The 27,017-nt window shown below is 33.2% G+C and overlaps 3 protein-coding genes and 1 long non-coding RNA gene across 4 annotated transcripts; 2 read left to right on the top strand and 2 right to left on the bottom strand.

Annotated features, from left to right (window-relative positions):
* Positions 1 to 1,874: 1,874 nt before the first annotated feature.
* Positions 1,875 to 5,189, bottom strand: LOC136203298 (uncharacterized). The gene is made up of 3 exons (XM_065994419.1): positions 5,033 to 5,189; positions 4,403 to 4,602; positions 1,875 to 2,314 (listed from the first exon to the last, which is right to left on the bottom strand). The coding sequence occupies exons 2-3, from the start codon at positions 4,582 to 4,584 to the stop codon at positions 2,128 to 2,130; spliced, it is 369 nt and encodes a 122-aa protein (XP_065850491.1). The 5' UTR covers positions 4,585 to 4,602; positions 5,033 to 5,189; the 3' UTR covers positions 1,875 to 2,127.
* Positions 5,190 to 6,613: 1,424 nt separating this feature from the next.
* LOC136203297 (probable phospholipase A2 homolog 1) lies at positions 6,614 to 9,037 on the top strand. The gene is made up of 4 exons (XM_065994418.1): positions 6,614 to 6,833; positions 6,943 to 6,982; positions 7,102 to 7,221; positions 8,710 to 9,037. The coding sequence occupies exons 1-4, from the start codon at positions 6,639 to 6,641 to the stop codon at positions 8,886 to 8,888; spliced, it is 534 nt and encodes a 177-aa protein (XP_065850490.1). The 5' UTR covers positions 6,614 to 6,638; the 3' UTR covers positions 8,889 to 9,037.
* A 5,339-nt stretch (positions 9,038 to 14,376) lies between these two features.
* Positions 14,377 to 16,643, top strand: LOC136203296 (putative FBD-associated F-box protein At5g56560). Its single transcript, XM_065994417.1, has 4 exons — positions 14,377 to 14,595; positions 15,358 to 15,506; positions 15,610 to 15,777; positions 15,881 to 16,643. Exons 1-4 carry the CDS (start codon positions 14,421 to 14,423, stop codon positions 16,184 to 16,186), a joined length of 798 nt encoding a protein of 265 aa, XP_065850489.1. The 5' UTR covers positions 14,377 to 14,420; the 3' UTR covers positions 16,187 to 16,643.
* Positions 14,538 to 19,018, bottom strand: LOC136203299 (uncharacterized). The gene is made up of 3 exons (XR_010674776.1): positions 18,559 to 19,018; positions 17,905 to 18,462; positions 14,538 to 14,675 (listed from the first exon to the last, which is right to left on the bottom strand). It is a non-coding gene; the product is annotated as an uncharacterized lncRNA (long non-coding RNA).
* Positions 19,019 to 27,017: the final 7,999 nt, after the last annotated feature.

Genomic DNA, 27,017 nt, shown 5'->3' with positions numbered 1-27,017 from the left:
CAAGGCACACGAAACGTGCATGAATATACTTTGGAGTTCTTGAGGCTTTCGGCAAGGGCTAACTTATCGAAAGCTGAAAGCCAAAAGACTTCAATGTATATTGAACGGCTGAGATATAACATACAAGACAGAATTGGAACACAAATTGTCATACGAGTGCAAGATGCTCGTAATCTCTCCTTGAATGTCAAATTTCAGTTAAGTGTGAGAGGACGTGATGGCTACCGAAGACCTGGTGGTGATAGCCCCTATGGTGGAAGAGAAGTTTCTAAAGGGGTAGACAAAGGGAAGAGTGTAGCTAGCTTTAGCAGGACTAAGACTCCTACGGTGAACAAAACACCTAGTGGGGATACCGGACCTTATAGGGGGACCACCACCTCCTAAAGGAGGCAACCCCTAGGCTAAACCTACCCAATTCAAATGTTTCTGATGCAATGAATCAGGACATTGATCCAATGAATGTTTGAAAAGACGAAGTGCCAACGTTGTGGAACAATATGAAGATGATTATGAGGACGAAGATGATGTGTTTTGTGAGCCTATCAACGATGAGGATGATGGAGGTTATGAAGATGATCACACAGTCCATGTGGTGAGACGACTCGTAGTCTCCAACTGAATTAAAGAGAGCCAACAACACTAACTCTTTCACACTCGTTGTCTGGTGCAAGGAGGTAAGTGTAATGTGATCATTGATAGTGGAAGCCAAGAGAACATCATTAGTGATGTTGTGGCTCGGAAATTTGGCTTGGTTTTGGAGGTGCACCCGAAGCCCTACAGTGTGGGGTGGATCAAGAGTGTGTGAGAGCTGAAACTGACTCAACGATGCAAGGTACCTCTTGCTATCGAGGAATTATGGTGAGGTTTACTGTAACGTGGTGGACATTGATTCATGTCACTTACTGCTAGGTAGACTATGGAAATTTGATCAGGATGTTACACATGCCGAACAAAGCAACACTTATCGATTTGTGAAGGAGGGTGTTCGGTATGTACTCACCTTTGGTAGGAGAACCGAAGGTGAAGAAGAAGAAAAAGACTACGTTAATTGTTTGTCCAACTTACAAGGCGTTTATCAACAAATGTGAAGAAAGTCAAACAGTTTATGTGGTAATGGTCAAAGCAAGCGGGGGGAATCACACACACAGAAGGAGAAGAGAGGAAGTTGCCAAATGAAGTTAGTCGAATGTTAGAAGACTATGATGATCTCTTTCCCCAAAGAGTTACCCTTGGGCCTACCACCTCTATGAAAAATCCAGCATCACATTGATCCTTGGACCTACCATCTCTATGAAAAACCCAGCATCACATTGATCCTTGGACCTACCATCTTTATGAAAAACCCAGCATCACATTGATCTTGTGCGAGGGGCTGGTGTAATTTACCACAATACTTTTTGCAGTACACCACAATACTTTTTGCTAAAAGTACTGCGTAATTGTCAATATTACACTTCATCCCTATCAATTACAACATTATATGAGCTCTACGTTTCTAAGTCCTTATTGATCTGCTGGGTTAAATTCGCACTTAGCTGCCTTCTTTCTAACACAAACTCGCCTCGATATTGATTAATTCTTTTACATGATATACTATCTCAAAAGCCAAAGTGGAAGCCGTGTCTACTAAGGTATCAAAAAAAAACATCAAAATATGTCATGTCATAAATTGTCATGTCATCTCTGGATCATGTCAGGCAAATTCTCTATAAATCGTGTTTGTTATGTGGTAACTTAAAACCCTATTTGTGTATCAACAATAGCAATAAATGTCCCAACTCTGAAAGTGAAACAGCACAACAACATGGTGTGGTATAAATAAATCGGATTTTCTTTGGAAGCAATGGAGATAACAAACATTTCACACAATCAAGTGAAAAGGCAAGCCAGCAAAAGACTTGCAGCATTATCAATTTATCATCATTTATGACTTCCAGTAAAGTAATATGGAATTACAGTAACATCCTAAGCCTCCTCAAATATAGAATTTATTAATCAGTCACAGTAAACCACTGATTACTCAGCTTCAAAAATTTTGCAGAAAAACAAAAAATATTGCAAGTGCCTGACAACAGAATCTTACACAATCAATTCCCTCAAAACACATCCTATGAAGTGAGATTCTTTTCAAGGATAGTAACCAGTGAAAGTAAATCCCCTTCCCACAATCTCACCAGCACAATACCAAGCAAAGCACTCTATCCCGAACAAGGCAGCAACCCCAGCATGCTCAACGTTCAGCTCTTTCCTGTTCTTCCACATATTCTTTACATAATCAAGTTCCTTCCAGAATGCTTCATTTCGATGAGGAATACTGGCAATAGAAAATAATAGCAAATGTCAAACAAATTTGAGCCAACATCATAACCAGTGCCTCTTGAAAACAAACTCATCTCTATCTATCTATTAAATTAACATTTTATTTCATGGTAACTTGAAAAAGGGACTGATGATGATAACTCGTTGATGTTGACATAGATGGTCTTAGATTGTATAAAAAGAAAAGTTTGCATCAATCTCAAGTGTGGTTCTTGAGAAAGCATGAAATTACGTTATGAAATTATCTCAACACAAATATATTAAGAAGTTCATTATAAAGAGCAACAGTATATCTTGACTATTATTCTTTTCCCACCCGAACCAATATCTAACGTTTTTAATTTTGATATTTTTTTTAAATCCTATCTTGATATAGAGAAAATAATAAAATTTCCATTATAACTGAATTTCTATCTCCTTTTCCAACTCCAACAGAAAATTAGAACTTGATCACACCAAATATCACTGAAATAATTTGATGTTTACCTAAATCACACATTAGAGATGAATAAAACAGCAAACAACTCCATCTCTGATGCACGGACACGCCATAGACCCAGCGTATCCCGTGTCGGATACGTATCCGATACGGACACGGCCGGAAACGCCAGGGACACAGTGTCGGGGCCGTGTCCGTAATATCAGAAAGTTGGACAAAACTTCACCGATCGTCGTTATAGTTGATAGATTTGGAGAGCCAGAACTCCAAAGGACGGGGGGAATTAATGCCAGAAGAAACTCCTAATTAATACAAAAACTCTCAAACTTCTCCATCCATCTATATAAATAGGGCTCCTAATTATTTAGTTATATTACAAAAAATCATATATATAAATATATTTTTAATATTTATAAATGTGCCCCAATATTTTTAATATTTACACGTGTCCCCCACATATAACGTTTCCCGTATCCGTGTCCGTGTCGGATACCGTATCCGTGTCCGTGTCCGGGCAACATAGAACTCCATGTACAATAAAACATCAAAAGCACAATCCAGATGGGGAACTTTATAAAAGAAGAAATTACAATAGTATAACTACAGCCAAAACTAAAACTTGTATCAGTATGCACTCCAGTAAACAGACCCCTGAAAATATTCCTACCCATTGAAGAATATTTTTTCCTACGAAATGTAGTGTTCTTCAGCTTCAACAATATCAATTATGGGCATATTACAAAACAAATGTGCATTGCAGATCAGTGAATATCTATATTAACAGAGATATTTATACATCACTGCTAGGAATACCCTTTATGGAGAAGGTACAATAATGACGAAACTTGGAAGAAAAATGATGTTGACAGATAGATTCCTCAAAGAGCCCATAACATATTCCATCTCAATTCATGAAATATGAACACAAAGACCCATTTTTATATAGTGGCAATGAAAATTATTTTTCATAAGCATTGTTTGAACAATAAATATAAACTCTTTCAATTATTTTAAAGTAACATGGAATGCATCACCATAATGCTAAGCGGGTTAAGTTTTAAATGAAAGATTAATGTGTACATTGATTCTTTAACAGAAGACCAACTAACAGTTAACAGAAAGCCGTTTTGTGTTGTGTGGTAATATCTTTCAAGTTTCAACCAAGCATCATAGAGCTAGTATTCACAACTTCAATAGTACGAAATGCATGTTAAAGATGAATAAGTAATCAGAAAAATATAAACATAAAATAAAAAAATTCTATACTTTCAGAAATTTCATATTTCACAAAAAATGTAAATAAAAAACCCTACCAAAAACAAACCAGTACCAAAATTCCTTTTTTCTTTCTTAATGAATGAGTGTCTAACAAGAAATGCAGAGAAAACTTTTCACAGATAAATACTGAAAGATAAATACATTTCTTTAACACAAAAATAACTAATATATTCTTCAGCTCTAGGAGTCAGCCTAAGCCAACACATACAGCCAATAACTAATCTATACATCCTGTATCTTTATAAAGTGGGGAAAGAAAACCACACAAATATCAGATATCGTGACACAAGAAACTTTATGAAAGAAAGAAAATCAATCATCGACAATTATCAAATTGCAAAATAAACAAGTGTTTAGAAGCAAAACCTAGCAAGGCGAGTGTAGAACAATTGCTTTGACAACTCACTGCACTTCTCAATAGTCGGAGGATCCTGAATATATTGCTTGTTTTGCTCCAACAACTGCTTGTAGTAGGCAGATCCATGCTTGGTCACAAACTGTGTCGCTTGACAAGCTTTGGACTGCAGCTGATACAACTTGGACGCCATGAATTCCACAAACTAAACCTAAAGAAATAGAAACTCAGAAATCACACATTCTAATCATAGATTCTTCTCAATGTCAAAATCCCATTAGAAAACGTAAAATCCTAACATATGCGATTCTCTCAACAAAAGCAGTGGGTTAGACCGAACGAATTCACAGATCGCAACAGATCGAAAAATCCAAGGGTTTTCACACTATACATTAAATGGACCTCCAAATAAAGTTTAAACCTCAATCGCTACCTTATCAAGATAACAATCCACAGAATAAAAGCACATATCAAAACCATAAGCATCACAACTAAATCATGCTTACAAGCAAATCGAACACAACAGTAAGAAGTAAACAGAGAAAATCAAGTAAGATCTGTGGGCAAAAAACGGACTGCTAAGAGTAAAATCGACTAATCTGCGAATCGAAATATAGCACTGAATGGACAGAATGCTTTACCTGAATAGAAGATCGGAGAAAGAGAAGTTGTAGAAGGCAAAGAGACTGTATAGTCTTCGCGTTCGTCGCCGCTTACCTTCCCTCGTTAGAGTGAGAGGTAGAGAAAAAATGGGCTTAATGTGAGAAGCGGTTTAACATTCGTGGGGTTTTATCTGGGTAAGGGTGATTCTGATTAAGAGAATAAAGATTAGGGGTTATTTCAGAAAGACCTAAACCATACGCAGTCCCTGAACTTGTCACTTTTGGTTATTTTACTCCCTAAACTTATGGAACGATCTATTTACCCCTTTAACTTTTTAAAAATGGTATTAGCAATTCCATGTTTTCATCATAACGGAAACAATCACGACATGTTCTTATTACAAGCACCAAAGTCATAATAAAAAGGGTTGTGAACTACTAAAACAAACTACAAATAATGTTAGTATAGACAGTACATAAGTTCTTTTGTTAAAATTGCATATAACTTTAACTCCTTCTAAATCATCTACATATATGCAGATTGATTAAAATAGTTCCATGAACATTTGTACTAATGTTGAAACTCCATCTTATTTCTGTTATAATGAAAATAAGAGATTGTTAATGTCACTTTCAAATAGTTAAAGGGAAAAATAGGTCGTCCCGTAAATTTATGGAACAAAATAACAAGTTCAGAAAGCTGCGTAAGGTTTAGGCCTTTCAGAAATGTTGAAGATTTCACGAAAGAAAAAAGATATATAATATATATGGTTTTAATACATGAAAAGCCGAATATAAAAAACACATTATTAATTACTTAAATCTCCTTTAAAAAAACTACTTAAACCTACCTTAAAAAAAACTACTTAAACCTACATGTCCAGTCACGAAACTTTCATCTTCTTCATTCAGGTTTTGAAATTTTCTTTCGACCTTTAGACAAAAACTACGTTAATTCTTTACTTTTTTTTTTTTTTTGCTTTTGTTTTATTGTTATCAGCTGCTATAGTAGATTGCTAATTTCTTCTTTATTTGTACTTTTTTGTTTGTTATCTTTATAGATGGTTATATATATCTTGTGCCACCATTTATCTCCCTATATAAGTGTTATCATATTTTACTTCATGGAAAACAGAAGAGTTTTGTGTATCATCACTTTCTAAAAGTTGGTTGAGGCGGCCGCCTAAACGGCACCTAGTCGGGGATTTTTAGAATCTCGTTCCGATTTCCTCAAGTCGGACAGTATAAATCGGTTGACTCATTTTTAGCCGCTCAGGCAATCCTCGTCTAGACGATCCGAGACGACTCCAAACAGTTCTAACCCGGTCTTTTTAATAAAATGGACCCTTAAATTTGATGTCATTTCTTTTAAATTTTAAGTAAAATATTAAATGACAAAAAAAAACAAAAATATCATGATTTCAATTTTATAGTTAATTATCATGATTTTGACGTAAAAAGTAGATTAGTTGTAGGTAGTGCAGTTTGAGCCCTACATAAATATCGAATTTACTGGGCTAAAAGTTCATAAAATAATCCAGATAACTTAAGCGGCCCAGTCCTTGAAAAGTTCAACTTTAACATGTTGGCAGATAAGCGTCTTCTGATTTGTCGAAACCACGTCACCTTCGGCAGTTCTGCAACAATGGAGGAACTTACACTTAAACACAAGAAACAGAGAAGTCCTCAACTAAAGCTGAAAAAAACGAAATACCGATCAGCAGAGAGAATGCTGGATCGTACGATTCGTCCTGCAACAACTCTCACAGCCACCGTAGCTTTCACCTCCGTTTTCGTTTTCCTCGTCGCCGTTTCTGACTCCGCCAACAACGAATCTCAGGTCCACTCTTCTAACAATTCATCAAATCCAGTGGTTTTTACATCTCGGATTTCCTATTAATCTTGCTTTTAGACAGCTATTAGAATCTGAATCTGTATTTTTTTTTCAGGTGAGATGCAGTAAAACCTGTATTGCAGAGAATTGTAATAGTAAGTCGAATAAATTCCTGTTCCTTCCTTCCTACAATATTTTCTTCAAATTCGTCCTTTAATGCATTTCTTGATGTGATTTTGTTTTTCTTTGTTTGTCAATGATGATGGAAACATAGCTATTGGGATTAAATACGGGAAGTATTGTGGAGTTGGGTGGAGCGGATGTCCTGGGGAGAAACCATGTGATGATTTGGATGCCTGTTGTAAGATTCACGATGAGTGCGTTGAAAAAAAAGGTATGAAATGAGTTCAGTTCCCATTCTATTGTATGCCATTGTAAAGTTAGATGCGTTTATTCTGATTTTGTGGTGAATTGAGTCCGGAGAAAAGTCAATCTTTGAATATATAAAATAGAGACTTATTCATTTCATTTCCGTTCTAAATTTGTATTTTTAGTCTTGGCTATACAAATACTGCAAAACCTTTATTTCAAACTGAAAAACATACGATTTCGGATACAGATGATGCGCAGCGGTCTTTTAACTGAATCACGTATTCAATATTAAGCAAGCATGAGGTTAATGTGACAAACTAACACTTATACATCTACTCACATTTCTATTCTTAATTTACATAATAGGCATGTCTTTTAGGACTAGTGAAACAAAGACAGAGAAAAGAGAAGTGGCATTTGAAATTTCTGATGACCACCTTGATAATTTAAGGGTTAGCAATTCCTCAGGAAAGAAGAGGAAAGATCTTTGTGGATTGCACAAATGAATAGCAAGAATAATCTGACCCCTCATATAGGATATCTTACATGGAGATTTTTTTGGTACTTAGTGAGAAAGGATTAACTAGAACACAGCCAAACTTTGACATTAAAATGCTTAAATCCCTTCTATTTTAAAGTTTTCACTGTTAGTACATGAGATAAAAAAAAAAAAAAAAATTTGCTTAATACATGACAATTTCAGTGTTCTCTTTTGCTACTATAATTGATTCAAAAGGGGAAATGTATAAAATAAGGCAAGGATATATGAACAAAATGCTAATTGAAAAATTAGAAAATAATTTATATGTTGAAGACTAGGTGGAGGCCGGATGTTTTGAGGATGACGGGTGGTCGAGACCTGCAAAGGGGAGAGAAGACACTCCGGCGCTGAAGTTAGTAAGAGATCAAGAAAAAAAATAAGTAAAGAGCAACGGTCGGAATAATGCAAACCATATCTTGGAGGCTCAAGGCTTTTATATAGGGTTTCAATAGCATAATTATAATAACATCAATATATCTATTCATCCAATAGGAAAGAATCCCATTTGGAATATGATATGATTTCCTTATTTAGGAATGAGTATATATAAGCTTCATAATTAGAGTAGAGGCCAAAATCCTTTCCGTTATAGGATCCGGATACCTTTTGTGCCGCTGGATGACTTAGGTCCTTGCTTTATTTATATCTGGTCTCTCACTTGGATAAATACCAGACATAAATGTTAGTAAGATAGAATGTCTAAAATGTTGCATTTACATTGTTTATCACAGTTCAGAGAGAAGAGTGTTAATTTTGAGACAGTAAAAAATTGTGTTCTATGGATCATGTTTCAAGAGTGGGATTGTGATCAACCTAACAAAGAAGTTCAATACTAAGATAATATGTGCTTATTTGAATTATGCAGTTCAATACTTGTAAGGATAGAAATAATTCTCACATGTTCTTTTATATATTGTATATGTTCTGTCAATTATACAGTTTATGTGAGTGGTAATTCTGTTTTTTCAGGTTTAATGAATATAAAATGTCATGAGAAGTTCAAAAACTGCATAAGAAAAGTGAAGAAAACTGGGAAGGTGGGATTTTCTGAAATATGCCCTTATGAGATAGCTATGCCTACAATTATTCAGGGTATGGATATGGCAATTATGTTTAGCCAGTTTGGTCTACCAAAAGATGAACTCTGATTTAATGATTCTTAGACTGCAATACTTGTCCCATTTAACTCATTCTTTGCTCGCAAGATGAAGTCTTGTAGGAATTCTGAGCCTTGAAGCATTCTTTGATTTTGTTAGTTTACTAGTAATTAATGTAGTGTAGATATTAGCCTTTTCAATGGGTTCCTGAAAATCACTCAACTGAAAAAAAATTTGTTTGAGGCAATTCTGGTCTGTCTCTTCCAAACTACTTCTAATTTTACATTTTTTATGGTATCATCACCAGCAACTACCCAGTAATGATATCTGCCAAGGTTCATCTGAATGGGGTTGTCAAATTATGGCGCAATAACACGATTCATAGAGACAATTTGTCTAGCACTACAGGAGTATCATATTCTTTTTGTTACATTTATATATATAATCATGTAGATCACGTTATAATACTACTCATACATCAAAATGGGATAATTAATACTTGTATTTAGTCTCACTAGGATAGCTCTAAATATTAATACTTGTTTTAGTAGGACGGTTGGTTGTCTAGTGATATTATGACTTAAATTTGAAAGTTACAATCTTAACAGTCTGGACCAGTGTGGTCTTCGACCACAGTAGAATATAAAAATTTTAATTTGACAATAATTTGCTGGTATTGGAAACAATAACTGAAGCACTAGTTTGAATAGTTTAGGTTTCTGTTGTTTGAGGATCAAAAATTGGAGTTCAAATCCAAACACATTTTATGGTAAAGCAGAAGGCATTTTAGAGGACCCTTCTAGAAAAATTGGTTTTTAGCATAAAATTTGGTTAACAAAATGTTGTTGATTTTATCTATATTTGAAATTAACAATTTTAACCGTTCGAAACTCTTCCCTCGAGGTGTCAATAAATTGGTTCCGTAAATCCCAGTCATCCTAGCAGCTACAAACAGTGCCCTCAAGCTTTCTTCGAAATAAAATAGATCAGAAGCAGCAACTGAAGGGCTTCTGCAAGGGCCTGCCCTTTTTCTCGGTCAAGAAGGAGCCATAACCAGCCTTTTATTTATGTACATACACCAGGGATTGGACTTCCTCGAGCCCTCAGTCTTTCCCTCCGGGGCTTGTGCTCGGTGTCACGGGCCAGTCCGGGATGCCTTCGGTTAAAAGGGATAGACCCTTTCGGAGAACCTCGAGAAAACCTCAGCGCCACACAGGGTATTGGCTAGGCCTTCGAACTGGCCCCGTGACACTCGGCAGGTTGTGATATTCGTCTTCGACTTTTTCTTCTATTTGACTTTCACATTTTATCTTGAAATATTGTATAATAAAATAGGTAGTCATTCTTTTAATGTGTGATGTGTCTATAGAAACCGTAAAAAAATTATTTCGAACTGCAAAATGCTCCTGTTAACTAAATTAAAGGATCACAACTAATTATAAATTTAGCAAGCCAAGATTTAATGCGACTAAAATAAATAATCATTAATCTAATATATTGAAATAAAAATATGATTGGCTCAATCTACTAAAACCAAAATCAGCTTTATTGTAAATATTAATAAGTAATTACTCACATCTGTTGAATTTTTGATGAGCAATCAAACGAAACCTTTACCTGTAAGCAATTCACATTCAAGCACACATATAATGGATTTTGCTAATTCAAATATTGAATTCCCATCCTTGTTCTAGATTTTCCAGGACTCGCAATGTTCTTTTATCCTCATTATCAATTGATATAAGATTTTCCATGAATTGTTAGTGATGGGAGAATATGAGGAGCAACTTTTGAGAGTGATTTGAGAAAATAAGACAGATTAATGATCAATGGGGAAATATGGCATGGGATCTGCAATCAGCAATCTCACTATGATGTTTAAGTTAAGGTAGTAAAGTTTTTGAAAAAGAATATGAAGCATAGTAGGTGATATCATATATAATTAAGGTTTGGACACGTGTATCAATAGGGAGCTTCAGGCATAAAGCATACCTATACAAAGAGACCAATAACAAAGTCGGATTGCAAAGATACACTCCTAATCCAGATGTCACACCATAAAAAGCAGAAAAGGAAAAGGTACACGGAGTATAAGTCAATCATCCATCTGCATGTGAAAGGCTACCCAATGATATATACATTTCGGTTGTTTATAAATAGTCACTCCTGAGATACCACAAGGTACGTAACCACTTATCACTAAACTCTACTTTCAAGTCTATTTCCTTTCTCTAAATAACACACAGACTTAAGTTTCGGAGAAGGGACGCATGACTCTGATCTATCTCTAACTGTTTGTTCATTCGATTCAGGTGCTTCAAGTTCAACCTGATCATTACATCATGTATATTGATATACATTATTTGGTGCCGTGAGCGTGGATCATACTTCGCTTAAATACTTTTGTGGTTCAGCCATTTCTTCAGCCAAAATATTCCAAGTACTTTGCCTGAACGTAATCATGGCCTCGCAGATGCTATTAACAACATATTGGAGCCTCTACTCATCACGCCAACTTTAGATCAGAAGATCAAAGCCTGCTTAGGGTTTTTTTGATAATGAGCAGTGTCGATTCATGGATGGAATCACAAAGCAGCTCATATATAATATGGACTTTGTTCAAGAGTCGATGAATGTCTTAAGGGAATCGTATGAAATACAGATGGAGGTTATGAGAGTAGAGCTCAAGGAAGCAATGGATGTGAATAAACATGCTGATAGACATTGCTCCACAGCTTGTTCTACAAGATATCACATCGTCCAAACTTGTCCAAGGAAGAGATGAGCCTCAAAGGAATCTCACCCTCAGATAATTAGAGGTCGATCGAGGGAAAAAACTGACAGTCTAATATACCGAAGGCGTTATCATTCACCATCACCTCCTAAACAACCACATCAAGCAGAAGGTTATAGGTCCCCAAAGCGACATCGAGACGATCATTATGATTCTACTGAGTCCTTGATATGTCGCTATGAAGCTCGTCATCACAAGCCAGACGGATGGAGATCTCTAAAAGTGAAGAAATACTCGGTCATATCCAAAGCCTAAGGTGGATGAGGCAACTTCCTTAAAAGAAGACATATATAATCTCATCAAAGGATGAAGGCTTAGAGTCAAAGCTACCAAAAACCACAGACGTGGATACTCCACTCAATGCAGAGATTATGAATCAACCCATGTCACGTGGATTCAAATATCCACTACTCAAAGACTATAATGGTACCATTAACCCTACTTTACATATAAAAAAATGTGCAGGGTATTGCATACTACAACAGTTACCGATGCCTTTATATGCAGACTTTTTTCCACAATGTTGAAGTATTATGTAGCCTACTGGTATGATCAATTGCTTATGGGTTCCATCAGATTGTTCACAGAGATGTCGAACGAGTTTGCTGAATATTTTATTACCTCCATTTCTGAAAGCAAGACGATGCAAGATTTGAATTAACCGGTGCAAGAGCCAAGTTTGTCTCTAAAAGAATGGGTAGAAAGATTTCAGTGAATAGCCATCCAGATTAAACATCTAAATGTTGATGGAGCAGTGGAAGCCATGGCAAGTAATTGTTGAACTACGGATTTGTTGAATGAGTTAAATATACGCACACCGAAGACATTTTCAAATTTGATGAGAAGGGCACGTGATTTTGTTAAGTGGGACAGTCACCGCCTGAATCCTTTATTGAAGGATAGGTTAGCACCAGTCCATCATCCAAAGGAGCCAAGAAGCGACAAGGGCAAGGAAGAGCATAGGAAATCTAAAGATCAAATTGATCGAGCCTATACTCCCCTAAATGTGTTGCGATATGATGACAGTTACAAAGCATGTGATATTTTACTAGTGCCCTTTTTAATAAAAGAAAATCGCCACTACACTGGTTAGCCACGTGTCATTAAATCCATCGATTCGACTTCTGAAATTCGTAAGTTTATAAAAAAAAAGGAGGAATTTCATCTTCATCTTTTTTTTTTTTTTGCACACTTATCTTCTCCAAATTCTCAAATCTTCTTCAAAGCGCTTACCAATTCCTTTTTACCAATAAATGTTCTCCTCTTTTTCTCCCTATTCGTTTCCTTATTGTATGGAAGTTTTTATCATAAACAATTCTCGTAAACCTTGAATGCCTAAGCCTGCGCATTAAAAGCTTGACCCGGGTAGCCTTGCAAGACTCAATCAAGAATCCAATTGTTGTCATAACCACTCATGATCTCGGAAATCACGGGTCAAATGGCCTTGGAGGATATCAGGCCCCGATACATGAGCTCACACTCTCCTATCAATATGAGACATATGGCTTATCCTGCTCTGCGGTCCATAACCAACTTCTACAGCTCAACCTCAGTATAAATAAAATAAGTTCAGCTCAGTGTAAACAGATTCATAACACATTTTACAATATAGCTTCAAATTACTGATGATGATCATCCTTCAATCTTTTCTACGAATTGGCTTAAACATCAGAGCGATTTCGTCGTGCAAACATCCCCTTTTGACCTTGCTTCTTTTGGAGTCTCAAGTTGATATGTAGACTTACATTATTCAACCACGTAAATATGCAATTAGAGATAATGTGTGAGTTAGTTTTTTAATTTTACTTGTGAAGACAACCTTACAATCGGTTAACCATTAATTTCGATTAGGTTTTTCGGTTAACGGTTTTTAACCAATTCTCACTAGTTAACCAAAAAACAAAACCATAAGATAGAACACCGAAACAGCAGATAAAACGTGTAGCCATGAATCAGAAAAATAAGCAACATATTAATTAACAATCTTACAAACAAATAAATTAGTTCCAAATGAAAAATTAGATCTAAGCTTCAGATATAACAAAAAAGATTAGCTAGATTGAACAAATGAGAAGAATAGAGGTATTTTTATTTTGAATAAAACTAAATATTATATTAATTTATTGTATTTGAACAAAACAATTAGTGTTGATTTTGAACAAAACTAGTGTATTTTTTTTTATTTTTTTTTACAGCATATCACTACTAATATAACTTATATGTAATGTACTTATTTAATCTATGAGTACACGTATAACTTATATAATTCCTTTCCTGTTTCTGCCAAAAAAAATATAACTTATATAATATATTTTTTTAAATATATATTTTTTAAACGGTTCGACGGTAACCACAGTTTTTAACACCTTAACCCAAAATCAAAACCGAAATCGGTATCTGTTTATTTTTTTAACTATTAAGAAAACCACCGATTTGATTAATTGCTTTTCCCGATTCGGATTATCGATTTTCAATTCGGTTACCGATTTGTCCGGTTTTTTTATCCACCTACCTAGGCAATTTGGCATAAACCTCGAATGAAATAAAACAGATTGCAATTCCACAGATTTTAATCGCCAAACCTTTTGTTACCAATTATATCCTCATGTTTTACAGTCCACAGCCCCTTATATAAAAACGACGTAGTTTCTATCTGGCGTACTTACCCAAATTATCGTCTTTCTGCCTTCGTTAGGGTTTTTCACCATTCTTTTACTCTCTCATTTCCTTCTCGAGATTTTAGTATTTACAGTAGTCCGTCTTCTTCCACAGCAACTTAGTTACAGAAAATGGCAAGAAAAATGGCGAAGAAAGAAGACCGAATCAGTGATTTGCCAGATTGCATCATTCAATACATCCTGTCCTTGTTGCCATCAACCAAACAAGTTATCCAGACTGGCATTCTATCCAAACACTGGAAGTATCAATGGACTCATGTGCCTGTTCTCATCTTCGATTCCACTGGTATGAATTCTGGAAACTTCTTTAAATTCATTGACAAGACCCTATTTCTCCATGACTGTTCCAAGATCAAGAAATTCCACCTTCAATACAAACATTCTGATAAGAAGAAGGATCCTCGATTAACTGACAGAATTCTTTTTGCAACAAGAAAGTATGTGGAGGACTTCAATTTGATTTCAATCTATCCAGAATACGTTTTGCCCAGTTTCCTTTTCAACTGTTCTTCACTGGTTAAATTAAGTATCGAAAACTGTACTTTTATGCTTAATGGAAAGGTTAATTGGGGATGTCTGACCGAATTGAATATAGTAGGTTGTCAGTTGGCTGAGCAAACAATGGAGCATATTCTATCTGGCAGTTCGTTACTGAAATCTTTAGAATTAACCAACAGTTATGAGTTTGGTAATCTTAGGTTTGTTATTGCTTCCCAATCTTTGAAAAGATTGGTTTTAAGAGATATTGACCTTAACTATTCCAGTATTGAAATTTCGTGTTCAAATCTTGAGGAATTATCTCTGAAGAATGTAAAAAGGAAGACTCCGAAGTTGTTTTTTCAAGGGATTGAAAATGTTCTATCTAACTGTTCGTTGCTTGAGTCATTCGAATTAATCAACTGTTCTGTGTTTGATCAGCTGGTTATTAGATCCAAATCTTTGAAATCATTGGTTCTAGGCGAACTTTACTCCATTACTGGTATTGAAATTTCCTGTCTAAAGCTTGAGAAATTGAAGCTTTTGGGTATTGTAAATATTGGTACTGCAGAGTTTCTGAATTTGCCAACTTCACTTTGTGCTACATTTGATTTTTATTCTTATGTGGATGATGACTCTTCAATTAAGAGTTTGACTAAAGACATTCTGCATCAGCTTCAGCATGTCAATGAGCTAAAAGTAGGGTGGTATTTTACTAAGGTAACTCTTAAAGAAAACAAAAGCACTTCATCCTTGTTCTTAAGAAGATTGAATTATTATAATTATTTTTGTCTGAATTTCCATTTCCATATTTTGTTTGTAGAGTCTGACAGTTTTAGAGGCGGGAGATTTGTTTTATCCAGTGTTAAACATCAAATGCTTGACTCTAAGATCTCCTAATTTGGTTAAACACATGCCTGGAATTGCATGTGTACTTCGTAGTTCACCGTTGCTTGAGAAATTAGTTATTGAAGTGCCTCTCAATGATCAGGTAATTTCTGGAATCTTTGCTAATGTTACAGTGGATATGGATAGTAGAAAATCCTCCAACTTGTTATGTTACTTGGCCTAACAGTTTTTTTTTTTATCTCCAGCGCTATGATTATTTTCCAAAGGCGAACACTTTTGAGGAAAGCTATTGGAATTTGAATGCGATTGTTTTCAATTGTTTGGTATATCATCTGAAGACTATTAAGATCATTGGGTTTCCGAAGAAAGATGATATACGTAAGCTTTTGCTAAACTTGGTTCAATTTCTACTAAAGAATGCAAGATTGTTGGAAAAGATGATGGTCGAATTGAAAGGTCGCGGAACAGCTTTTCCGTTGAAAGTTTCTAAAGAACTATTAAGCTTGCCAAGATGTTCTCACCATGCCATTATTGAGTTCATAACCTCTTAAGTAAATAGGGAAGTTCTTTTGTGCTTGTATAAATAGTTACATTACAGGGTACTAGAATGAAGTTGACAGGGGCATTTTGTTCATAGCAATAGTCAGAATGATTATTTGTTTGTTCATAGCCATTTCAATGTGTTCCTTGAAATCATAGAACTGAATTTTTTCTTGCATGAGGCCATTTTGTTTTGCTCTTGCACTAGACAATTATAGGACAATAAAGTTCCAGATAATCCGTCTGATATGATCCGTTTGATAATGACATAATAATCCTTTTTTATAGTAATACAACAGAACGGAGATCATTAGTACTTGTATTTCGTCTTACTAGAACGGTTGTCCAGTAATATAGTATGAATTAATTAGATATATAAAATTTTAAATTTGAAGATAGTTTGTTGTACTTTTTCCAAGAGGATGACTTTTGAACTTTCTTTTTTCATTCATTTCCTTGTAGTTGGTATTGCAACAACAAAGGCAATACTTTGGGTTTCTGTTGAGTAACCATAACTTTATTGCAAATGTTTTGAGTTCCTAATCATTCCGATTTTGCCTATTCTGCTCCTATTCGGTACGTAACCTAAATGCCTAAGGAAAAGAAGTACCCTATTCGGTTACCTATTCTGCTCCTATTCGGTACTAACTTCTCTGCTTAGACTATAGCTCCGGAACCTGTTACAGCTAAAATAAGAATTATAATGTTCTCCGTAAAGATATCAAGCATACTTCGGACTAAGTAAAGAATATGAAAGAAAGAGAGTACAGGCGAAAGAAGTCCCCCTATTAACGAAATGTCCAAGGATAAGAAGGTTCCTATTCATTTCTATTTGGTAAGGCAGCACAACCAAAACCAATAGTAAAACAGAAACAGTATATAGTACAAAACCAGTAGTAAAGAAGAAATAATGTAAAGATGAGCTTACTGACAATCTCTCTTAGATGCTAAATTAGTTACATGTAAACTCATAAATGCCTTAGGTAACGCCCATAGCATAGGGGCCTATACGGCTTAGAATAGTACTGACACGTAGTAACTAAATCAGCACTTATTTTGATAAATTGAATCCTTAATCTTTCATTTTAATATATTAAGTTCTTTATTTTTTATATTAAACTTCCAATGACTATAAAACTAGCTTTAATTTAAACATAAAAATCTTATTCTTTTTAACTGCTTTTTTAATAGATCTGTTATATATTTGTAGGGAAATTGTAAGAAAATTATTTCCAACTATTAAAATGGTACTGTTGATGGACGATCAAATGAAACATTTATCTATAAGAACATCTTTAATAATCCTCCAACCATGTTTATCAAAAAAAAAAAAATCCTCCAACCACCACATCACCAAATAAAAAAATATTTTTAATTAAAAATATTTTTTATCATAAAAATAAATCTCACTTATATTCGATATTCTTACCATTTGTATTGTATGCAGATTGTTAGTGACCAGATATCAGAAAAAGGAGAACGAATCAAACCTTCCACACACCAATAAGTAACATTGAATTTAACTCTCTAATAATTTTTTACCATGTGTTTGCACCATAATTAATTTTTTGGCTTTTAATTATTTTTAATATATTAATTGGCTTCTAAAGTGGACATCAAGGGAGACTTGAAGTAAACTTAGGGGAGCCAAAAGCAGTTAATAATCAACCCATCGTGGAAGTCAAAATGGAATTGTTACTCAATGTGATGGAAAGAAGCAGGAAGTTACCTCCAACGTCTGTCTAGGTAGGGATTGGTAGTGCACCGATGTCCACAATGTCAGATTTGTTCATACTCCTTAATAAGTTCTCTACTCCTTGGCACCGGAAAGCCCATCGTCGGAATAGGGATTGGCAACAGCTTCATTGATAAGTTCTCTACTCATTGGTAGGGATTGGTAGCGCATTCCTTGAGTTGGTGATGTAATCACGATAACTTGTTAGAACCTTGATTAAAGGAAACCGATCAATGATTGATCGGGCCTCTAATCCTTCTCACCGGGAAACCTTTTGTCAGAAGGGGGACTTGTTATGCACTTATGTTCAGAGGCCAACGTACAAGCAAGCCGAATGATGGAAACTTTGTCAACAAGAGTTGGTGATGCACGTACAACTTAGTAACACTGTGATTAAGGGAACCCGATCAATTGATCTGTCCTCTAATCTTGGATACTAACAAGCTTTCCCATCACAATAGGACAGTTCATGTAATAATATACACAGCAGTCCCATCGACGACTTTATCAAAAAAAAAAATCAGCAGTCTGCTACTACTTAGAGGAAACAACCTGCAATTCAACAAAGGAAAAGAAATTATTATTCTCAAGGACAATAGGGATGGCAGTAAAAAAAAAATTAAAATTGATGGTTGAAATTTTATGCACCGGTCACTAAAGTTAGAATGAGGCTAGATGATCTTCTCCAAGAAGAACTATGTTTTATCAAATATAAACTCTCAGATGATTCTTCAGGACCATCTTGAATGAACTACTCAAACTTTTTCTCTGCCACCTCTTTCTTTTTCACCACATCATTCAACGAATTCCCAGATCCAGACACGCCGGCACTAGCCCATGATAAACATCCAACACGAAGAAGCAATGGTCATTCATCAACATTTGACTCCAGCTCGATCAAACGATCTACAACTTCGGTTGCTTCTACAAGCTTTAGTATCAGTAAACAGGTAGCAATCGACGCAGCAATTGCAGCAGTGAGAGTGATGCAGGTGGATTTGAGGAGAGGGTTAATGGTTTTGAGGAAAGAAGGATTAGGGATTTTGAGATGATTGATGGATAATTGGGGAAGAAGAGATTGTTTGATCCAATTAAAATTTTCAAAAAAATTGAGAAATTCCGGCATCTCTCCATGTAAACAGATTAGAATCTTTTATAATGTTAGTTTTTAGGGTAAAGTTGAAATAAAACCTCCTTGGTTTCACTAATTTTCAGATAAAAGATTGTGGTTTACTTTTTATCAAAATAAGGATTGAGGTTTTCAACTTTAGCAGAATAAGGACTTTTTCGATTGATACTATTAAAATCACCCTTAACAACTTCAAAAATGACATATTTTAAGAACTACTAATATTCTAAGCAACTTTAATTCTTCAACTTTTTTATTTCGAGATTATTTAGATGATATTTGGTAAAGAGAGAGAAAGTTAATGTTTAGAGAGAGAAAGTTCTAAAAAAAATGATTTTCTAAATCGAAAATGTAGTTCCATAGAAAATATGACATTGAACAACTTTAATTCTTGAAAATTTTCATTTTCAAATCGTTAAAGATAGTTTTAATATCATTATTAAAAGTGTGAAACCTCAGTCCTCGTTTTGACAAAAAGTAAACCACAGTCCTTTATCTGAAAATCAGTGAAACCACAGGGGTTTTATTTGAACTTTCCCCTAGTTTTTATTTGTAGCCAGGATATTATTTTTATGGGTTAATTATAAAAATGGGTCAAATGGGAGGCTCATTTACATATTTAACCCATTTACTCAATCTACTACATATCTAGACTGATTTTGTGTGACTTTCCCATAATACCCTCAATATTTACGCGTGTATGTCTTCCTCCCGTCTGACTTCGCAGAGGTTAGCATAATGCGAACCCAGGTTAGCATAATGCGAACCCTGCGAAGTCTGTGAAGCTAATGTTTGGTTTAGTTGATGATTTTAGTTAGCATATGCGAAGTCTGCGAAGCTAATGTTTGGTTTAGTTGATGATTTTAGTTAGCATATGCGAAGTCTGCGAAGCTAATGTTTGGTTTAGTTGATGATTTTAATTAGCATAAGCGAAGCTTGCGAAGCTAATGGTTGGTTTAGTTGATGATTTTAGTTAGCATATGCGAAGTCTGGATGTGTTTTAACAAAATTCGATAAGTGGTATATAACAAAAAATGGCAAACAACAACGGATTCTAACATTATTTAACAAAAAAAAAAAGCATAACATAAATGAATTAGGCATTTTCTCTGTGTTTCGCAATCTTCCGCCTCGCGGAACGAGGTTGCTGTTCGCTCTAAAATCGCCATCTTTCTTCCCTTTTCTCTGTAGTTCGCCTTCTTCCTCGTCTTTTCTTTCACTGTTCATATTTTTCTACCGTATGTTCGCATTCTTCCTCTTCTTTGCTCTCACTATTCACCTTCTTCTACCGCCGTTCACATTCTCTCACCGTCGTTCGCCCTAAAATCACCCACCTTCTCTCACCGTCGTTCGCCCTAAAATCGTCCTCTCGTTTTTCCTCTACCGTCGTTCGCTTCCCTTTTCTCTCACCGGAGTAGGAGTTTTGAAGAACGTCGTCAACAACAACGGATTTTGCAGGTTAGATCCTTGTGGAAGGAGGATGAGCCATTTTGGGTGAAGAGGAAACCGTAAGGAAGAGGAAGAGGAAGATGAAAGATTGGGAGTAGTATGGAAAAGTCATACAAAACAGTTTAGATATGTAATAGGTTGAGTAAATGGGTTAAATATGTAAATGGGCTTCCCATTTGACTTAGTTTTGTAATTTTCCCTATTTTTATTCTTTTGTTTTTGGTTAATGATTAACTAGTTGTTGGTTTATTTGTAGCCAGGATTGATGTATTATTTTTAATTTTTACTTTTGCTTTAACTTTTGTGTTAGTTTTTAAGAGATTTAGTTGAAATCAAAGACTGAAACCGTAGTCTTTTTAATCAAAGTGAATTTCTTAAGAGTTTAGGTTAGGTAGGATTAGCTTTTCTTTTAGGTCAAATACATCAATATCATAATTAACTAGTTATATCACTAAACTTAATTTTTAATATATCGTTATTTTTTTATATATTATGATTTGGGCAAAGTACGAAAAAAATGCTCGTGGTTAGACTTGTTTGTGAATAGAGGTCCGTTGTTTAAAAGTTTGCAAATAAAGGTATGTGGTATGTTTTCTTTTACAAAACAAAGTATTTAAAATTAAACTCTTAAGTAATAGATGATAATAAGAGCATTTTTTTAATTTTTTTCAGTTATATTTATATATATTGACAAAATACAGATATCAATATCAAATTGCAACTGTAAAATGAACTTAAATATCAATTAGTTAATAAACTGTCAGATTAGTAAAAAACGTAAAATTTCAACATATTATTGATTTTTTCGATTTAGAAAGTTGTTTTTTCGAGAGTTGTGTTATGCTGATATGTACGAATATTTTTTTTTAAGATAAAAATGTCTTTCATTGTAATCAGAGGTTAATTGTGTAATTGTAATACTTTATTTTGTAAATAAAATATATCACAGACTTTTATTTGTAAACTTTTAAACCATATGTCTCTGTTTGCAAAATGGGCAAACCACAAGTTTTTTTTTTTTTTGTACTTTCCCCTTATGATTTTACACCATGATTTAAAAAATCTAGACTCCAAATCATAAATCATAAACCCTAAAAAATATATTCTAAACTTTCTAATTTATAAATTATAATCCTTAAAATATATTAAAAGTACCGATTTTATTAGTTTGATATAATCCAAAATTATGATTTAACATAGTTATAAATAATTTTTAAAAAATGGATTTCTGTGTAATTTTCCCTAAGAGGCTTGTAATTCAAATACAAGCCTTTTCGTCTTTTATTTCAATTAAATTTTTTTTCATTTTGTTTTATTTATTTACTGTTATTTTATGAATTTGAAAGTTTACGAAGACTAAAAGATTTTGTTAGGGACTAAACATAAACTTTTGTCTCTCAAATTCATGCTTGTGAGGGCTATTGTTTGTACCATAATTAATTTTTTAGCTTTTAATTATTTTTAATATATTAATTGGCTATGTCTAGATATAGTTTTCTAAAGTGGACATCAAGGGAGACTTGAAGTAAACTTAGGGGAACCAAAAGCCAGTCAATATTTTAACGTGTTTTTTATGAGCCAATTGAAAAGCAGGAAAAATAGAAAGCGTGAAAATCAATCCATCGTGGAAGTCAAAATGGAACGGTTTTGTCAATGTGATGGAAAACGTGGATTAGTGGAAAGAAGCATGAAGTTACCTCCAACGTCTATAAAAGGAAGAAATCACGATGACAACAGCCAACTCAACAACTCAACACACACAAGCCAAAACTCTAGCAAATTATCGTTAGGCTTCAGCATCTTTTACAATTCTCAATTGTTCCCTTAGATTTAATTTTCAGATCCAAAGTTCATTCATTTCCCAGTACATTTTTAATTTTATTTGTTGTTCAATCATTTCTGTAAGGTCGGTATCGTTTTGATAATCAAATTTTTAGAATTTTACGGTCTCTTTATTCCATACAACCGTTTGATAATTAGAAGTTAGTTAAACGCAATTTTATCTTATAGTTCGAGAATTTCCCACGAAAAAACCAAACACCATGTTTGTGCGCTCCTTCTGCAAAGAAAAACTCTTTACATCCGTAGATACGCTCCCAATTCTATTCTTGAATTAATTATTGCTTTCGCAGAACAAGGCTCTCTATATCTACGAAAAGTCTTCGTATTTGGATAATGTGCAAATTAACCCCTCGAATAGTTAAAGACTGTTTTTTCAAAAGTAAAAGTTTCAAAATAGTACCTAAAAAACCCACTAAAGGTCTCTTAGCAATTCAAATTGAAACACACATAATGGTTTTTGCTAACAAGTATGGAGTTGGGTGGATTTGAATTAGGTATGCATACTTTTCCATAAATTACACATTTAATTCAAATATTGAATTTCTATACTTGTTCTAGATTTTTCTTGACTCACAACATATATATTATTTTATGCTCATTATCGATTAAAATAAGATTTTGCATGAATTGTCAGTTTATCATTATTTGAATTGCTTTTATTTTATCATTATTAGCATTTTATAATTTCAATTTATAACTTCCTAATTCGTTAATCAATAACTAAGTGGGACCATTTTCTATGGGTTTCAGACAAAATTTCAGAGTGTTCGCTATATCGAGATAGATGTCGATAGCCATAAAAGCACATGCTTCTTTTAAACTACACTCTGAAAAGGTTTAACGTGATAAAATACTAGAAAGAGAGTTCAAGACTACAAATCACTCTAATATAATCTAGATCGTAATCACTATGCAAATGTTTAAGTCGAACGATACCTTTGTTTATGCTCGATCTTATGTTTTTAGATTGTTGTTCAACAAAACGTTTTAAAAATTCAAGTGAGGTGAATTTTCATATTGAGACAAACAAAAAAAGTCTTCTCTAAGTCCGTGGGGATATAAAAAGTGTCAACAGTCCCACAATAGAAACTTATAACTTATTGCAAGTGTTTATATTGAGGTGTATCACATACCACTTTTGTGGAAATTTGAGGACCTACATGATGCTTGACCACTACATGCACGCACGTGACACCACCGTTATCGAACCGAACCGGGTCAGACTGAGTTGGTATGGTGTGGACACTAAATTTTTTTTAGAGATAAATTTCATTTAATTAAATAATTATTTATTTAACATTTTAATTATTTAATTAAGTGTTTTATCAATTTGAATTGGTCTCTTATCATAATCACCACGTTTTATAAAAACGTTGTAGTCTTTCCTGATTTTGCTCCCTACTTTTTCTCCACTAACCAGTTCATCACGTTTGATTTTCGAAAAAAAACTAAATGATATTTTTCTTCAAAACTAGATACAGAACAACAGTTTTTTCTAAGGCTATCATTCATCTTCTTCTGCTTCAAAAGTTTTTCTCTTCAAAATGCGAAATTGAACAGTAATTTCTTATTGAATGTATTTAGAACGATTTTGTATTCCATAATTCAGAATCGAATTCCTATATGGAATATTTCCTCTTGGAGGCAACCAACTTCTAGGCTGTTTGCGCAACTCATTCCAAATACTTTTGTTCGATAATTACATTCTCTTCAATTACTGCACTCTAACAATTTAATGTCTCCATTGCCATTTAGCAAACTTCCAATGTCAATGCTATTTTCGCGATTTTACTAACGGCTCGGACCTCAACCCTATTTTGCAAAGAATAAAACTACAAAAATTTATAAATAAAATCGTAAAAATACATGGACTATTTTTGAAATTAACACTATATACAAATGACAAAAATTGGTGCCATTAATGCCCTTTCCAATGCAATATGTATAACCGGCGTCGGCGCAGTGGGGCTAGGAGCGTTTAGTGTTTCTCAATTATTGATCATAAATATCTTTAGGTATAAATAGGTAAACTATTCGATCAATGACAAATAAGTTTTTGTTTAAAAAAAAAAAAAAAAAAAAAAAAACTATTAAGAAATTTCAAACGCAAATTAAAAAAATAATATATTCTTTTTTATAAAAAATTATCAATATATTGAATCAATGATGTCTATACAGTAAAACCTCTGTAAATTAATAATGTTGGGACCATGGAATTTTATTAATTTAGAGAGTTATTAATTAATCGATAAATTAATAATTATTAATTTATAGAGTGATTTTAAATTTTTTTAAAAATAAAGTTTAAATTACTAATTTAAATAAAGTTTTTGTCTAAAATCAATGAACAAATAAGATTAAATGTGCATTATATAAGTTAATTGAACTTGAAAGTTCATTGTATTTATGTTAAAAATATTCAATGCATCATAGTTAATGAATTACTATATAAATTTATATAGAATATTGTTTAAAATCATACCAAAAATAGATTTCTCATGAATATGTCACAACGAATTTAGAGAAAGCAACCACTGAAGATATTCATGAACTTGAGGGAATGATTGGTCAGCTTGGTTGCTGCAATCCAATGGATGTTAATCAAATATTGGATTATCCAAGTGAAAACAATGAATGCTCAAGTTTAGAAGAAATTGTGTCGAGCGTTAAGCAAAATTCAATTGAGGATGAAGCTGTGGATGATTCGGTACCTTTAAAACCAGTCACGAGAAATGAAGCAATTATAGCATCATCAGCACTTTACAATTTTTTGTTACAATTTGACAAGAATACACCGGAACTTTTGAATGCACTGAGAATAGTTAGAGATGAAATTCAACTAGATTTAAATTTCAAGAAAACACAAAATACTATAGATTCATATTTTTGCTAAATTATCCTAAGTATGTATATCTCTGTATATTTCGCATATATATTTGAGAAATTATTAATTTATAGAGGTAATAATACAATATATTTATAAAGGGTTGTTCCAGAAAATTATTATCTTATTAATTTATTAAAATTAATCATTTTTTGAACTAGTCCAAGTCGGGACCAGAATAAATTATTATTTTAAAGAGTTTATTAATTTATCGAATATTAATTTATAGAGGTTTTACTGTAATTTGTTTTTGATAAATAACGATGGCATAGCAGTAGACTATTTGATTCTATTAATTTCGTATGTTGTGTGCTTGATCGGATAAATGTCAACCTCCTCCACCTAATTCTTTTTTTTAATAAAACATAACATTTTAGTATAATTAAGTTACTCAATTTTGGTCATTCAAAAAAGTTACTGAATTTTGGCTATTTTTTTTTATTAATAAAACATAACACTTGTTAGTGTTTAAAATACTATGTATATTCAATTACTTTTAGTTTGCATATATTAGATGAATCATAGAATTTAGGAGTTATGGAATGGTTGATGAAAACAAATATAAAATTTTAATGGGCAAAATTAATACTAATTAATTGTATTATAATAAATAAAAATATAGAACTAAATAAAAAAGATAACATATAAAGTTAATAGAAAAAGAATATAATATGGTTAATTTAATTGTGACGTTTAGCTTAAATTGGATATATTTTGTAAACGTTTAGCTTAAATTCGTATTATTTTGTAAACGTTAAACTTTTATTTGTGCTATTTTGTACGTGAAGCCTAAATTGATACTATATTGTAAACGTTAAGTCTAACTTGATATTATGTTATAAACGTTAAACCTATATTAATGCTATTTTGAACGCTGAGCCTAAATTTCAAAAAAAAAAAAAAATGATTTGTGTACTTATGCCTTGGAAAGCTGCGAGTTGATTTCGAGTCAGGTTGATCTTTTTTCCATTTAATGCAAACCTTACACAAATTTATAATATATAAAATAAATAAATAATAAATTATTTGTTATAAAATATAATTATTTAAATAATTATTTAATAAATATTCACCATATTAAATGCACTTCTATCCATAATCATACTCATATTTATTATATCAGTATTTATATATATTCACCATATTAAATGCACTTCTATCCATAATCATACTCATATTTATTATATCAGTATTTATATATGATGATTAAGATAAATATAGTTATAAGCAGCGGCGAATCCAGGATTTCTCTTCTATGGAAGTAAACAATACAATTAAATTAATTTTTATCCAAAAAAATAATAATTATAAAAAATCAGAGATCAAAGCTCAAGTTCAAGTAAAATAGTAGCAGAAATATCAAATCAAAATTCAAGTAGGAGCAAAAAAATACCAAAGCAGAGAGGCAAAGATCGGAGATGGAGTGCTGGACCAACGATCCAATTACGGAGGGATTGGCTGTCGATTTTGACTTAATCTTACTTAGGATTAGGGATTTCAATTTAGGCTTAAAAAGAAAGAGGAATCGATGAAGAACAACTAAAGAGATTAAAGAGAGTAAGAGAGACCGGTGGTTTGTTTTAGGACCTATTTAGTTTTACATTTAAATATTTACTTTTTATTTTTTTTATTTTTATTGTAAATAAAACGACATAGTTCTAATTAAATAAAACGAAGTTGTTTTGCTTTAAAACAGAATTAAAAAAATAAAAATAAAAAATTAAATTTAAAACAATTCTTTATCCTCAACTATAGAACCAGTAAACCCTAAACTTCCATTAATGAAGGGAGGTAAAGCTCTGA

This window comes from Euphorbia lathyris, chromosome 8 (genome assembly GCF_963576675.1).
Source record: "Euphorbia lathyris chromosome 8, ddEupLath1.1, whole genome shotgun sequence".
NCBI lineage: Eukaryota > Viridiplantae > Streptophyta > Magnoliopsida > Malpighiales > Euphorbiaceae > Euphorbia > Euphorbia lathyris.
The sequence above is the reverse complement of the archived record's forward strand: the minus strand, read 5'-3'. Positions and strand labels throughout refer to the sequence as shown.

Excerpts from the sequence above, each read along its gene's own strand:
- LOC136203296 (XM_065994417.1), top strand. The coding sequence starts at position 14,421 with ATGGCAAGAAAAATGGCGAAGAAAGAAGACCGAATCAGTGATTTGCCA. Across the intron at positions 14,596-15,357 it reads TCTCATCTTCGATTCCACTG|AGTTTCTGAATTTGCCAACT; the intron begins GTATGAATTCTG and ends TTGGTACTGCAG. Across the intron at positions 15,507-15,609 it reads TAGGGTGGTATTTTACTAAG|AGTCTGACAGTTTTAGAGGC; the intron begins GTAACTCTTAAA and ends TTTTGTTTGTAG.
- LOC136203298 (XM_065994419.1), bottom strand. The coding sequence starts at position 4,584 with ATGGCGTCCAAGTTGTATCAGCTGCAGTCCAAAGCTTGTCAAGCGACA. Across the intron at positions 2,315-4,402 it reads TTCTACACTCGCCTTGCTAG|TATTCCTCATCGAAATGAAG; the intron begins GTTTTGCTTCTA and ends TTCTATTGCCAG.
- LOC136203297 (XM_065994418.1), top strand. The coding sequence starts at position 6,639 with ATGGAGGAACTTACACTTAAACACAAGAAACAGAGAAGTCCTCAACTA. Across the intron at positions 6,834-6,942 it reads CCGCCAACAACGAATCTCAG|GTGAGATGCAGTAAAACCTG; the intron begins GTCCACTCTTCT and ends TTTTTTTTTCAG. Across the intron at positions 7,222-8,709 it reads TGAGTGCGTTGAAAAAAAAG|GTTTAATGAATATAAAATGT; the intron begins GTATGAAATGAG and ends CTGTTTTTTCAG.